Source organism: Pygocentrus nattereri, chromosome 25, assembly GCF_015220715.1.
Source record: "Pygocentrus nattereri isolate fPygNat1 chromosome 25, fPygNat1.pri, whole genome shotgun sequence".
NCBI classification, from domain to species: domain Eukaryota; kingdom Metazoa; phylum Chordata; class Actinopteri; order Characiformes; family Serrasalmidae; genus Pygocentrus; species Pygocentrus nattereri.
This window is the reverse complement of record NC_051235.1, coordinates 23,175,391-23,191,436: the sequence shown is the minus strand read 5'-3', so window position 1 is coordinate 23,191,436 and position 16,046 is coordinate 23,175,391. Positions and strand designations below refer to the sequence as shown.

The following is a 16,046-nucleotide window of genomic DNA, read 5'->3' as shown; positions in this document are numbered from 1 at the left end:
AGCAGAATATGTCATAACATGCTATAATGTGGCAAGAGATGGCAGTAAACTTGTATAACACATATAACAAGCAGCAAGGCAGACGAAAGTCATTAATTTTGAATGAGAGCCAGGTATACGCACTGCGAGCAGCGGCATGACTGTCATGACTGACCAAAGACGTTCAGCTCTGTTCAACTTAGATTAGATTAGATTAGCATTTTTCTTGTCATTGTGCAAAGTACAGGTACAGAGCCAAAGAAATGCAGTTAGCATCTAACCAAAAGTGCAAAATACAATATTACTTGCATATAAAGTGCAGAGGAGTAACCACGGTAAGCAATGCTGTGCTTACAATACGTACAATAAAGCGCAGTGGAGTGATATGCACATAAACAGTGGCAGAGGGTGGCAGTAGCCAATCAGAGAAGGTCTTCTCACAGCCTGTGAGACAATAAAACTGTAGTGAAGTGATCTGAGCCAGATGCAGGTCATTTGTGATCAAGTGTTAACAATGTGAGTAAAACAGGTCAGCCTGCTGAGCATTTATGGTCAGCTGGAGTCTAAATTGACAGAAAGAATGTTTCATTTTAAAATCCACCATCAAATATTTTTGTCTCATGTTGTCATATACGCTGGCTAAGTGCTGTGTGGCTCCTGTGCGTTTTAAAAAATACATGATCAGATTATCAGATTATTCAGCCAGACATACTGCTTGCATGCTGTCACACTAAAACACTCACTAGCGACCAGTTGAAGGCTGCCCGAGTGACACTGAGTGATTTTATAGCACATATTGTGCGTGCAGGGTAACTGACACATCAAACTGCAGATACACTCCCTGAACTCTCTCCTTAGGAAAGAACTTTATGCAAATGAGCTGAGCGGTGCCTTATCAGAGTGTCGATATGAAATTTCAATACTAAAAAGCACACAGAGAGGGAGATTAATAAGCGGATTCAAACTACTGTATTTAAAGAACATGATATTTAAGTTAGACACTTTTTTTAAGATAACAATATTAGGCTCAGGAATACTGTTTACTTCAGCATTATTCTTTATACCTTGTTGTGCCACCCTGTTTTAGCAATGTGCTGACAAAATCTCCTCCTGGCAGAGGAAGCGATTTGGCTCACTTCAATGAAATAGTTAGCTTTAACAGTACAAACCCCATTCTAAAACAAGCTCACTTAAGGCCTTTACTCCTTTTTTTTTTTTTTTACAGGTTTTAGTGGGTTTTAGCAGCATCACTACTTCCCATGTCACTGTATAGAGGTTTTTTTTTTGCTTTATCTTTTTGCTCTGAGCAACAACAACAACAACAACAATGATAATAATAACATTTAGCAACACTTTCTCTCCTCGTAATTTTGTGCTGGTTCCCAAGACTGAATTGCACATGTCCCACAGACTTTATCGTGTCTGTGGCCACTTAGACTAATGTCCAGTTGTACATTTCAGTTATGTTAATGTGTGGAAGTCTTGCTATGGATTGTCTTGCAATTTTTTAATAAGCCCGTCTGTTAGTACTAAGGGAATATTTGATGACACTTTATTTTGAGTGGTCCTTTTAGATGAAACAAACACTCAACAGACTCCCAGTAACATGTCAAAAACATACAAGGGTTAGGATTAGATTTGGGTTGAGTTTAAGGTTAGAGTTAGGATTAGGGCCAGGGTTAGGATTAGGTTTTGGGTAAGGTTGAGTAAGGTTAGGTGTTGGGTTGAGGTTAAGGTTAGAGTTAGGATTAGGGCCAGGGTTAGGGTTAGGTTTTGGGTAAGGTTGAGTAAGGTTAGGTGTTGGGTTGAGGTTAAGGTTAGAGTTAGGATTAGGGCCAGGGTTAGGGTTAGGTTTTGGGTAAGGTTGAGTAAGGTTAGGTGTTGGGTTGAGGTTAAGGTTAGAGTTAGGATTAGGGCCAGGGTTAGGGTTAGGTTTTGGGTAAGGTTGAGTAAGGTTAGGTGTTGGGTTGAGTTTAAGGTTAGAGTTAGGATTAGGGCCAGGGTTAGGGTTAGGTTTTGGGTAAGGTTGAGTAAGGTTAGGTGTTGGGTTGAGGTTAAGGTTAGAGTTAGGATTAGGGCCAGGGTTAGGGTTAGGTTTTGGGTAAGGTTGAGTAAGGTTAGGTGTTGGGTTGAGTTTAAGGTTAGAGTTAGGATTAGGGCCAGGGTTAGGGTTAGGTTTTGGGTAAGGTTGAGTAAGGTTAGGTGTTGGGTTGAGGTTAAGGTTAGAGTTAGGATTAGGGCCAGGGTTAGGGTTAGGTTTTGGGTAAGGTTGAGTAAGGTTAGGTGTTGGGTTGAGTTTAAGGTTAGAGTTAGGATTAGGGCCAGGGTTAGGGTTAGGTTTTGGGTAAGGTTGAGTAAGGTTAGGTGTTGGGTTGAGTTTAAGGTTAGAGTTAGGATTAGGGCCAGGGTTAGGGTTAGGTTTTGGGTAAGGTTGAGTAAGGTTAGGTTTTGCGTAATGGAAGAAACACATTAACAATACATCTACTTACTGTAAGTAATGTATCAACAGAACATATTTAAGTTATTCACTTCAGTTGCACTGCTGGCACTTCACTGATTTATTGTTGATGTGTTACTGATACTCCAAGAGTTTATTAATCATCTTCAAAGGACCACTCTGAATAGTGTTACTCAATGTTTTAAATATATTTTCCCTATGTGACATTTTTGTAGGTGTACATACCGTTTGAGATGTGAACAAATAAAGAAAAAAAGATAAATCACATCTACTTCCAGTTCTTACCCACATTTGAATTGATACAGATACAGATAGAAGCATTCCATTATACCCTTACCCTGCCCGAAGGAGGGGATAAGTAAGTAATAACCCATCAAAAACAGTTAGGTAAATATGTGAGATAAAGTGAGTTGAGTTATGAAAGTAAGGAGATAACAGAGTGACAGCGACGATGGCTCAGAGGCAGGATCTATAAGTCAATTAGCACTGATTCTGATGCAAGGCGGTAGACTGTGATTCCATTGGGAGGGAATTAACTGGGCGAATTTCACCGCGAGGCAGTGATTGAATGAGTTAATGAAGACAGGAGATGTGTTTGGTGCAGGCCACTTGTCCTGATGGCTTAATCATGGTTTGGTTGACCTCTGCCACCGTGCAGTGCCAAGCAACATACACTGAGAATGATTATGCTCAGAGAAGTGCTCTCAACTCGTTTCCACACGGTAGAGCCACAGGCCGACAAGCAATTTGAAACAGCAAACAAGTGACTACTAAACATTTGAGCAGGAGGAATCAACACTGAGTGAAAGGGCAACAAAGACAAAGGCTTAGAAACAGAGAATGGGTTTCTAAGGGTATCATCATAAGGGTGATGGGGGCCCAGCTTGTGCTGAAGCCAAACTGATTAATGCAGAATCACTGACAGGCGCAAGCGCTTGCGTACAGAACGCCCTGTCTGACAGTTTAAAGCCAAGGGGAATCTCCATGGCTTCATTAATTTTTAATTTGCCAATCGACTAGCTCAGATAAAAGCGAACTTTCCCTAATATGTTTGTTCTCTTATACTAGAGAATGATATGATAATAATTATGACAGCCTCTGCAGGGTTATATACCTCTGTGGCCTATATTATGATATCCGCCTGTAACTTAGAAGAGTTTGTGAAGCAGTTCTACCTCAGCTGCAGAGCATGTCTAGGTTTTATTCATTGTTACTGGTAGATATTAGAGCAAATTTAGGTTTTATTAGCTGTCATGGGTAGATATCACATTGAGTTTGGGTTTTATTTGCTGTTACTGATATATATTAGAGAAAATTTAGATTTTGTTTGCTGTTCTGGCTAGATATCAGAGTACGTTTGGCTTTTATTTGCTGTTAAGGACAGATGACAGAGTAAGTTTGGGTTTTCTTTGCCCATCACACTGGCTACTGAACTCTTGTCAGTGAAGCTGCAACAGGTTTCTAATGCAAGTAGGAAGCAACATATAGCTAAACTATAACCAAAGGTCTAATGAAGTATAACAAGCACTGTTATCAAATTTAGAAAAGTGAAGTATGGGCTGGGATTCAGAACAGGAGGAGAGCAGTCACATTATGTGAGGGAGAGGAACATGAGTAGCTGATAAATATAGGGCTTACTCTGGTTGGTGCTTTGGCACATCTGACTTCACCTGTGCCAGATTTAGTCTCACCCAATTCAAATCAAATGGAAGAAAACACTAAAACAGGTAAAAAATGGCCATTTTTACTGGACATGAAATAAATAAAGGGTCTCTGACTGGTCCAATAAGGTCCTTAAATTAGTTTTAAAAATACACTACATTCACTCTCACTGAGGAAACGTGCATCATTGCATGTTTTTAAAACCAAATGTTTTGAAAAAGAGAAATAAATTAAAGAACATATATCAATGCAACTTTAAAAATAAACATAATTGCAACACAGTGTGGTACAAATAGGTTCCATAACTAAAGGTACTGAAGATGTACCCTTGAGGGTAGCACCTAGTAACAATTTATTACCCTTTTTCTGAAGATGTAAACATATAAATCATATCCTATTTATTATACCAGTCTTTCTCCAGTTTAGTTCTACCTGGGGAGGCACTATAATGCAAGAAATAACCGATGAGATCTGAGATTTCAATACACGGGTTTAATAAGTCTGATATAATTTTGGAGCAAAAGACTTTCTGTAATTCGTTAAACCCAGAGCTTTCAGTAATAGCAGTTCTGTGCAAATTGACCTCAGGCTAATGTGATATCCAAACCAGCTATAAACCGTATTTCTGGGAAGCAAATGTAATAAGCAAATGAAGAAAATCTTAAATAATCAGGTTTAGTGCTTGGTTGCTGATCCTTTGCAGATGTCTGAGGTCTTTGCCCCACCAGGTGCTGGATATCTTCTCTGCAAGCACTGTTGAGCAACAATTTCAATTTGTCTTCAGTCTTAGTGAAATACTTGCTGTTGTATGACGATCAAAAACATTATAATTTTAATATATAATAAAACTTGTAGTAAATGTTGGTCAGATTCCTGCTGTAAGATAAAGCACCATCCACTCTCAGCAGCTAAGATCACTGTGTGCACTTTAGAACTCATTCCACTCATCACTAAATACAAGTAGTCCAGTTCCACTATGTAACTGTAGCAGTTGTTTGAATTAAGCCTTTGTGATCAGGCTGGTGTATTCTTCGCTTTATGCTGGTGTCTACATCCTAAAGATATCATATCATATAAGTACTCTTCCTGCCTCTATTGTTGTGGACTTCTGCGATCTCGTAGGTGTTTTTCACCTGCTCACCATTCTTATAAATGTATCAAACAGTTGAGTTTGACACATTGAGGGCAAGTGTCTTAGACATGGATTTAAACTGGTCTTGGACTTATTGTTGGTGTTGCTTCATCATTAAAAAGTCCTGTTTAGTCTAGGCTTAGTTTAATCTGGCTCTGTGAAACTAGGCACTAATGCTATGTCTCTGTCTTCTGATTATAGTCTTATGTTGGCTTCTGTTACTGACAAAAGTCTATTCGATTAGAGAATGTGCTACTATGTATAAAAGGCCAGTGATTCTGAGTGATTTCACCTGGTAGTCCATGTCATTTCATGCTAGACTACAGAGCCCTAACTACAAATTAACTTACATATTCTGCTATTTGAACCATCCTACTAAATTTGTTCAAACTGCAGTCCCACAGTAAAGAAGTCTATTAAAAAGGTTTTTAAACCTTTACCAAGATTATGTTATGATCTATTTAAACTCAAGGCATTTAATGAAATAGTAAGCTAATAGTAAGGTATTTTCTTTTGGAATTAAACCCTAACCCCTACAATTACACTTGTGAAAATAATACATTTTGTTAAAGGTAAAAATGGTTTTTATAAGTTTTACATTTTTTGTCTTATATTTTCATCTTAGTACCAAAACTCAATGCAGCTCTACATCATGACAAAGCATATGCTAGTTTTAGGACAGAATGTCCTTCTAACCTCTTGGTGAGGGGCAGATACAGGCTCAGTAAGGTAGAGGTGGAAAGTTGGTTACTTAGCTTTGATATTTGCAAAGTTGCTGGCCATGGGTGTTTACTTCTAACTGATACCAATTGGCTTGGATTGGACTGTGAACAGTTAAAAAGATATTTTGCCTCTCTCTGCCCCCCCTTCTTTATCTCAGAGCTGATTGACGGTACTCCCACCCTGAAGATAAACCACGGCTCGGGCACTCTGGTCCTGCAGTTGCCGGGCAACGTAAATGTGGCGGACAGACGGTGGCACAGACTGGACGTGAGGAGCAACAGCAAGGTGGGCGTGTGTAGGCGGCACCAGGGCCTCTGCCAAACCACCTCACTCCATTCCCTGCAGTGCCCAGGGGGAGGAGCTCGCCCCCTACATTATCTGACCTTTCACCTATGTCACTTTGGGCCAGCACCTCACCCTCTCTCCCTCTCGCTAACATTTGGCTCCTGGCCTAAGGTTCATCACCTTTGAAGACTGCTTTGAATAAAGGCTGGTTTGTATTGTGAGCATGATCTTCTGGCTCAGGCTTAGAGAGAGAGAGAGAAGGGAAAATGAAGACAAAGGTGCACTGAAATAGAATAGATGTGCACTGAAAGTCTGCCAGCACAGTTGTCACAGATCGAATGCATTTTTTTCCGATGTCTCCTTCAGCTCTGCATGTCCCAGTCAGCAGTACTGCAGTGACTCTATCCAACCCACACTGAGGAAACCACCTAAGGGTCATTTCCAAATTACAATTTATAATATTCACTTTCCAGCGCAAACAGCGTATGAGCAGCCCGCTGGCTGCTTGTGGAATATTGCAGATTCTTGCCTCTGTCTATTTGACATTCTTTGAGTTTAATTGTACTGTGGCTCACACAATCTGACAGAAGTGTGAGAGCAGCTGCGGCGTGTGAAGGGCTTCATGTCTTTAATTGCATTTTTAAAAGAACGTATGTACATTCGAATGAAGAATGACCTGGTGGTGACTCATTCTCCTTTAGGAGTGGAACAGAGCTGAACATCTTTAAGTTGAGTGCTGAGATTGTAGCTATAAAGGGTCTTTAAAGATCATCACTGAAGAGCAGCCTGAATGGAAAGACAATGGGCCCGTGGTCAAGTGCAAATTGAAACTTTACAGCGTGCTTAAGCTGAGTGTGGTTATATGTATTAAGTATGTGTGATGTCTCTCCTAGGATGTACGTTTCACCCTGGATCGCTGTGCAGGGGCCACAGTTATGGAGATGGAGGGCGTGGGCAGCTGGCTGACCACTGAGGACCACACGTCCTGTGAGGTGACTGGTGTCACGCCAAATCTTGATAGGTAAAAAAAATTACATTTTGTGTTCAACCTTATCACCATCAGGTGATGTGAAATGGTTAACTGTAAAGAAAAACTCTCATTAAAATTAGTTTACAGCTGCTGATAGGAACCAGTGATTGCCATGTCTGCCAAGCAAATTAGACATTTTATTTGTTACTGATAACATCCAATGAGCCCTCATTTTTATAGTTTTTATATGCATTTGTCACAGTGATAAGTCCAAAAATATATATTTTGTTGGGTACTGTTTTGCCTTACAGCATCCTGCATATACTTCTGCCAAAACCTAGTTTTAAAAATGTCATGAAACAATGTCTGAGGAGGCATCAGGCAATGTATTCATGATTACTTTATGTAATAACTTTCTGTGATGTGGCTTTTAGAGGCATTAATATTTCAGGTTTCTGGTTCCTATCACCATCACTGTGAACAGTTCTGACTGTAGATTCTCCAGAACTGTGAGATCAGACCGCTCTGAATGACTGTTTCCAGCTTAATCACTTAATTATGCAGAAATTCAGCATCATTTTCCTTTAATAACTATTATTATTGGACATATTTGTAATAATCTGTTGCTAATTACAATACACCATATTCTACATGAGCCAATTACACTTGAACCAATTATATTATTTCACGGCATTATACAAAATCTAGTTTTGACCACATAATCTGATTGGTTGAAAAGTGTTCAACCCATATTATTTTATCTGATAACAGCACTTTTTAAATAGTACATGTGTTGTTAACCACCGGTCGTTAATAAACAAGAAGTTGCTGATTACTGTACTGCATAAATGAACAAATATTCAAACAGAAAAATTGGATGTATTAGATAACATTTGACTTTTGGCACTTCCTTTGGTCAGGCTCAGAAGAAGAGAGTAACGTTGGTAGGTCAGATTGCCATGAGCCAACTTTTCAGATGTAACTAAACAGGCTGGTGGAACTACTTTCTTTGGCGGAAGGCAATATTTAAAACATACTTTTGAATCAGTGTTCTGGACTTCTTTGCTTTTCTTTTTTCAAAAACATGAAAACAGCAGGTCATGTGTTATTCTGAATAACAAATTCACAGCTGTGGTGATCTACGAACAAATAGCGGCCGTAATGTTTCACAATAACATACTCATTCCTGTGTTCTACTGCTGAGGTAACAGCAGTAACATCTTAGGGACCTGAAAGATCTTTGAAAGAATCCCTTAGTGGGGAAAGTACATTGAGCATATCTCATTTATACGTTTGCCCGAGGTGTGCGGGGGTGGGCAGTGCTTTGTGTTGGCAGGGACTCTGTGTTGCATCAAGCCTGGAGGAGCTTGCGGTACAGTACCTTACTCAAGGGCATAAAGTGCTCAGTGTGAAAGCCGAGAGCCTATTAACAGAGCAACCTTTTGCGAGTGGTTCACATTAGTGATTTCCTGTGTGATGCGGTGAATCAATAAAGTATTTAATGTTTCCTTGTAAACTATTGACTTGATAGAGTATTGATTTCCTGATAATCACATTAGGGATTAGGGTTAAAAGGTTGAGCGATTGATTGAGCGCATCCACGGATGAGAAGGAGCACTCTATAACCGCGAAGCAATACAGCACTGTTTTTAGTGGATATTAATGCTCATTGACTGGGCCTGCTGATTAAGTGTTGGACAGCTGAAAGCAGCTTGTGCTTTAGTCCAGTCTGATCTGTCCACAGGCATTTGAATGTGACCCAGGTGCTCCAGCTGGGAGGGGTCAACGAGAACCTGCCCTACATCTACCCCCAGCTCCAGCATAAGCACTTCACTGGCTGCATCCGCAACCTCATCGTAGACAGCAAGGTGAGAATTTCATACAAAATGCCATAACATTTTAATCAAGCATGGTCAAATCTCTTGACATTGGATTATACTGTGTATATTCAACTTGTGATAGTTTGAGCAGAACGTATTATAAAATAGCACAAACAAGACCCCAGTAGACAGCAAATGTAATCTGTTTTCACAAAGAAAAAGGAGAAATATTATATTGATTAGATGCTGGTATTCAAAAAAAGTATGAAATTGCCTTAAAAATGGAACTAAAAGTACTGTTTAATCTGTTTATGTTAAAATAAAAAAATCTGAAAAGTTTTGCCAATAATACAAAACTTGATTTTTCTCCCCTTGATGCTTCTGTAGCATCGACCAAATTCAGTGCAGTCTGAAAGGCAATAAACATGAAATTGCACTTTACAATGACATTTTTCATGGTTTTGTTGCTTAAACAAAAACACAAAGAAGTGAGAAAACAGTACACGAATGCTGCATATGTCAGCATTTAAAAAAAGCTATTTGTCAGAGAATGGTGCTCATTCCCACTACACCCTGGTTTATGTATTCAAGCGACTTTTAGCTGCTTTATAATAAAGTCTCTGCCTATTCAACCCTTACAGTCTCTCACATATAAACAGATGAGCTAAACTACACACATTTGCTGTCAGTACTGCTGATGTACCTTGAATGGCTCATCTAGTATTTATGCGTTAAAAGTTCTGTCTAAGAGCTGCGCTTCCACACCTCGGGCTGACTTTGGAGTGGATGTTAATGGGTCATCAGCCCCAAATAACGCTTCTTCAGTGCTGCTCTCGAGTCTGACTCCAGGCCCGCTGGGTTCATGAAGGAAGACGGGTTGTGTGCCACTGTCTGTGACTCACTAGTTCAGGATGCTAACGGTCCTTGACGGTAAAAAGCTCCCCCGACCGGCCCACTGCTGCGGACGGGCCACTGCAGCATGCAAGATTCATGCACCGTGTATGGAAGTGGAGAAGTACTGGAGAAGACTGTGTAAGACTTGCTGAAGCATAAAACAGGCTGGAGCAGGGGACAGTTCATAGAGTACAGGCTATGGGTCCGACTGACTTTAATTGAGTTTCTATTTCTGATTCCCCCTTTTTCCCTTCATATTCAAAGGTGCTCTTCAGTATGTCTCTTTTACTCACTCAAGGTCTAAACGATGCTGGAAGATCTTACTTTGTCTTTCTCTCTGCTCATCTCTTTCTCAACTTCTCAGTGGATTTAGAGTTTGTAAGCTATGCAGTCGTTCAAATATGTGCCCCCACTGGCATGAATGACATTTAAGACTTATGTTGGGTGGGGTGCAAGTCATCTAAGACAACTATATATAGTACTATAAGAAGCTGTGGTCGGATAGTGTAGTGGGTAACATCTCTGCCTTCTACGCTGTAGACTGGGGTTCAATCCCCCACCAGGGCAGTCCCTAACACTATACCAATAAGAGTCCTTGGGCAAGACTCCTAACACTACCTTGGCCTACCTGTGTAAAAAAAACTGATCAAATTGTAAGTCACTTTGGATGAGAGTGTCAGCCAAATGCTGTAAATATATAGTAAGTATAAAATGTATTTTTAGCAAATAACTTAATTATCAAAGTATAAACAATGTTCTACCATAGTAAAGTGCCTGTTCAGTATTCAGCATTGTTGGTTCAGACAGTTTCTTCTAACTCGTAGTGTTTCTTGTGTAAGTTTTCATTCAAAGCAAGCAGGATGCACTGCTCATTGGCACAGGGAGGAACAACTTGGAACGTTACCGACGTTTACTAGGCTATAGCCCAGATCTGATGTTTTAAAAAGTGCTAATCTCTGATTGAAGCCGATTTCTTTTGATGGAACAGTGTTGAAGAGGGATAGCTCTTATCTCCTCTTTGGGAAATCCATAGTGACAACAAACAAACTCCAGGTCTACTTAGTAGTGTGTTGTAGAGCCAAAAGTGCTGTTCAGTGCGATTAGACTTCATTTTCCTGAAACTGATCATAGTTTTCTTGAAAAGTTTTGTACAATACACCAAATTACAATTCTTTGTAGTAACCTCCTAGCAAGGTCAGCATCTGATCCAGTCACTGTCACTTCTTCGTCTTCTATGTAGACTGTGGGCCTCAGTGGTTGATTTCTGCATAGAAGTCAGCCATGTGCTTTTAGAGTTTTTGAAAGTCACTATATGTTCCCATTGCTAGCAGAGTAGAGACTGTGCTGCTAACGGGGCTCTTGACCTCAGCATAGTTTAATCTTGGTGACTGCAGTGCTTTCGATAGTACATTGCATTGCATGACAACTCGGCGCATCAGAATGCAGGTGCCCCTGTGTTGTGAAGATCAGCCTCTATACATAGTAAATGTAGTTCTGACAAATGTCAGTATTCCATGATTAAAGTTAGGTGATGAACATTTTAGCAAAGGAAAATGCCCCCCTTGCCCCCCCAAACGTCACCCATGCCCACTGGCAACTTTATTAGAAACCCTGTACCTTGTAGCTCAACATTTACGTTGCAATAAGAATTTGACCAATCTTTCAAAGACCATTAGCACTGGCTAAAGTTGGCTAGGTTGCTGTGATAGGAAAACCTGTATCTGGTAGCTCAGACAGACTCTAAACACGCTCAAAGCCCAGTGTCACTTGTGGATAGAGGAAGTGGTCTTTGGTACATGAACATGCAACAATAAGATCTAAGTACTGTATAGCCTTATATTCATAATGTGGTGTTTGAGCAGAAAGTTGCTTATTTCACACAATATTTTCCAAACATTTTGCATGACCAGAAGTGCAGGGGACTGAACTACATTTTTGAAAGTGTGTCCCTCATGTCATTCACCTCCATGACAGACATATAAACTGAAATATGATATTTTGTTTGCAACAGTAGATGCATATTTATATGTTATATTTATTGGCTTTGTTTAATTATTCTCTTTATTCCAGTGTTTCTTAATAAAACATAAAATATTAAATATGCCATGAGTGATGCACAGGCCACATAATGTTTTAAATCTGGCAAACAAACAATAATTGTGCATTAAAAAGTGCAAAAGTACAAAAGTTCTGTGTAAAAGATGTGCACTTACTTACACTTAGAAAAACGACCAAGTATGTACTGTGACCAGTGGCACCCAAGGGCACCTTCTGCATACGACTGTACCCTCCTTCAACAATAAGCTTGGTTCAGCAGCATTTAGCTCCTGAATGGGATCGAACCCCAGCTCAGTGTCGACACAGACCACTCCAGCGTCGCCCTTTATGAGCAGCTGGCACAGATGAGAGGAGCCCTCTCATAAAAGTGGAGATTGGACATCTTAATCGCCTTGTGGGTCTCACAGACAAGAAGAGAACTGAAGGCCTCAAGGTTTTCTTGTCCTTTCATTGTGGATCTTTTATGTGCCTCCAGCTCACCTGCCACTGCCCACCACTGCGGTCATTTCCAGTGAGGCAGACTTCATAATAGGCAGCTCGTAAACAGAATGAAGGGCACTTACTCGGTTACCTTTCTTTCTTCTCAAGGCTAAGCAGCACTGGGCTCTTTAAATCACCCCACAGTTCCTCGCTGTGGCTGTCTCTATATTATGGTTTCCATTTGTAGACAACTTCCTCCTCTCTTATATACATTTTTTGGTTAATTTGTCTCATCGTTTCAGTTTCAGAGCTTTTTGCCTTCCTTTTCATCAGCGCTGCATAATTGTGTGTCTCTTCTCCAGCTGTACGATCTGGGCTCTCCAGCTGATTCCTCCAGCAGTAGCCCTGGCTGCTTGATGACGGATAGCAGCTGCATGAACATGGGCTTTCCCTCTTGCGGCACCAGGGGCCGTTGCCACGGTGAATGGGGCTCCTTCAGCTGCCAGTGCATGCCTGGGTACAGCGGGCATCAGTGTGAACAGGGTAGGGCGACCCCACAAGCATTCACCCTAACGCGCATGCATGTGAGGGGAAGTAGCAGTTAAGGTTGGCGTGACATTAGAGCTCAGTTACTGAGGGATGCTAGTGAATGGATGTGTAAATCGATGAGGAAGCATGAGTATGACTGTAGATGCCAACAGAAGGCTTTTTTTACTGTAGGAGTCAATACAGTGGCTTTGAATGTGCAATGTGTAGGCGGAGAAAGTGTTAGCAGCCAATGCCACGCTTTCGCAGAAACACAAATCTGGCACAGTTCTGACAGAATCTGAACCATTATGAGTCGTTACAGTAGGTTCTGTTTATGTAACACCTAGAACACAGAAAACCGTGTGCAGTGTATTACAGTCCCTGCAGCCTGCTCAAGTTCACTACTTACAGAAGTTTGGAATTACTTGGCATATTAACATTTTTTTTCTTTTGTTTTTTTATTATTATCCAGTAATAAATCAGTAATTACAATCATATATTGCACAGTTTTCATATTAGTTACACAGTAAATGATTTGCACACAAAGCTAAAGAAAATATGTTGAACATTTAAAATTAAAATGAATGAAATAACAGCATAATTCTAAACCACAGAGTACGCTCTCACTGGCTGCTATATTAGGTAAATCTCTGTGTATCTACACTTATTGTTCCAGCTCCACTCTCATATAGTGGCACATTCCAGTTCATCAGTGGTCAATTTCTGGCCACAGGATGCCGTTGGCTGGATATTTTTGATTGGTGGACTATTCTCAGTCCAGCAACACTGCTGTGTCTGATCCACTTGTACCAGCGTAACACACACTAACACGCCGTGTCAGTGTCAGCACAATTCTGAGAATGATCCAAAAACCAAATAACACCTGCTCTATGGTGGTCCTCTGAAAGTCCTGACCGCTGATGAACACGATATGAAATTATATAGAGAAACAGATATGAACTACAAACTACAGTCAGTAATGGCAGAACTACACGATGCGGTAAGTGGACCTGATAAAAATGGACAGTGAGTGTAGATTCAAAGTAGGTGTATCTAAAAAAAAAACCAGTAGACTGTCAATGTTACCCAATAAACTGACAACCTAAACAAATGTGTTTTCAATTTATACCAGTACAGATTGAAATTTTGACTTACACATCATAAGGTGTTCTAAAAGGTTCTACATAATATATATTTTTATTTAAAAAAAAGAAGTAGTAGCATCATAATAGAGTTATTTTCTATATTTGGCCATCAACAGTCATGTTGAGTGTGTGTGTATGTGTGTGTATGTGTGATTGACAGAGGTGCCGGAGTATTCTTTTGACGGTCGGAGTCATGTGCATTACCAGCTCTCCGGCCCACTCCCAGCCAGATACATGCAGGTGCAGGTTCTGATCCGAACCCGAAAACATAGCAGCTCCATCCTCAGCCTGCTGTCAGCCCAACAGAGCGAATACCTCAGACTGGAGGTGAGGAATAAGGACTTCTCTCTGCATCTCTCTGAAAGTGTCTCTCTCTCTCTCTCTGTCTCTCTCTCTCTATCTCTATAAACCTATAATCTCTTGACCTGGGTTTATTGTTGGAGGTGCTATTGTTCATGTTCTTCATGCTTCTCCAGTAGTGTAAAGCATCTTCCTCATTCTTTATTTTTGCTCTCTTATGTCATATTCCTTCTTTTCTGTGTTTAAGCAGACATGTCCACTCTGCGTCTCTCTGTCTGCTTCATGGCTAGTAAAATGAAACCTTATGACTGTATGATTGGCATTACTCAGTTTATCGGTTGGTGTGCGATGCTGAGTTTGGTGTTTCATGCTGGAACTTTATATGCTCTGTTTTTCTGTGATCACCTGCCACTGGTGTGATGTGGATGTTTGAGTAGCGTTAATTGGTGAGACATAAAGATTATCTTGCCCATCTGCCGGACTCCAATCACCGGCACAACAGCGGCGTAACGTTAGAGCAGTGCGTATGCGTGTGTTTAACCACAGAGGCGTTAGTAAGCCTTTCTCCGGATAAGTGATGTGCCTGCAGAGTGCATGCTGGACCCTTGCTCCAAGGCCTGCACATGTTACAAGATTTGTTTTCCCCCTTTTCCAAACACCTGCCTCAAGATGATGCATTGCTCATTGCTGCTTTGCATGTCTCTCTTTCTCTCTCCCTCTCTCCTTCTATCTCTCTCTCTGTTTCTCCCTTTCTTTGTCCTTTTTCTCTCCTCTATAGTCTCTCTCTCTCTCTCTGACTCATGTAAATCTGTAAATCTTTATTTGTGGGATGCATTAGGATTGTCTTTCTGACAGGCAGTGAGATATCATATATTCTCTCCAGTGGCAGGCTACAGATTTCATTACCGCTCCACAATGTGACTCATGTGAAGCTCGCTCCTTTTTCTTTTTTATTAAGCATCCTGCCGCGATGCCGCAGACGATAGCGCTCTCATCATATATGCAGAAAGGGCTTTCTCTCCTACTGCTCTGCTGTCAATTACCCAGCAACACTGCTAATTGATGCGATGCGCTGCTGCCTATTTAGCGTTCGTTGATCTATTGGATTATACCACAGAGACTCAGCAGGTAATTCCAGCAAGGTGCTGTAGCATTAGTCATCCCTGAATCAAGATGAGACAAAACAAATAGCGAAACAGAGTGGTTTTTGTTGATGGTAATGCAGCGTGCTGGGACTTGAGGTGTGAGCATTGAAATAGTGTTAATTTTGATTCTCCAGCCTTAAAGATGGATGAGATCTGGGAAACATGTCTGAGTTTGAGCATAGCCCACAAGCCCAAACCCCCTTTTGTTGTTTGTTATTGTTTATTAATGCTCAATCATGAGACTCCATATTTTGGTTCAGGCTGAGTTGGACCAACTGCTTGAAAATAGTGCATTATTGGAAATTTCACAGAGCTTGCACTGCCAAAAGCTGGAGCACACATTGCATCCTTTTTATCAAGAATGATTGGTTTTAAATTACTGTAAGAAAAATACCTACAAAGGTTTTGTTGTCATAAAACATCTCATTGCTATTACATTTGGTATGATTAGCTTCAGCCCAAATTCAAGGTTATCAAAGCATCTTTCTTGATGTGAAGAGCATGTTTTGCCTAAATAATTTGGTTTT

The 16,046-nt window shown here is 40.6% G+C and overlaps 1 protein-coding gene across 1 annotated transcript in view; it reads left to right on the top strand.

Moving 5' to 3' along the window:
• The window catches only part of si:ch211-186j3.6 (neural-cadherin), a 374,937-nt gene that overhangs the window by 315,193 nt on the left and 43,698 nt on the right, over nt 1–16,046 (top strand). Inside the window, exons 24-28 of the mRNA XM_017723303.2 lie at nt 6,112–6,239; nt 7,133–7,260; nt 8,954–9,077; nt 12,764–12,944; nt 14,235–14,401. Of these exons, the coding sequence (XP_017578792.1) occupies nt 6,112–6,239; nt 7,133–7,260; nt 8,954–9,077; nt 12,764–12,944; nt 14,235–14,401 (728 nt within the window). The remainder of the gene's footprint in view (nt 1–6,111; nt 6,240–7,132; nt 7,261–8,953; nt 9,078–12,763; nt 12,945–14,234; nt 14,402–16,046) is intronic.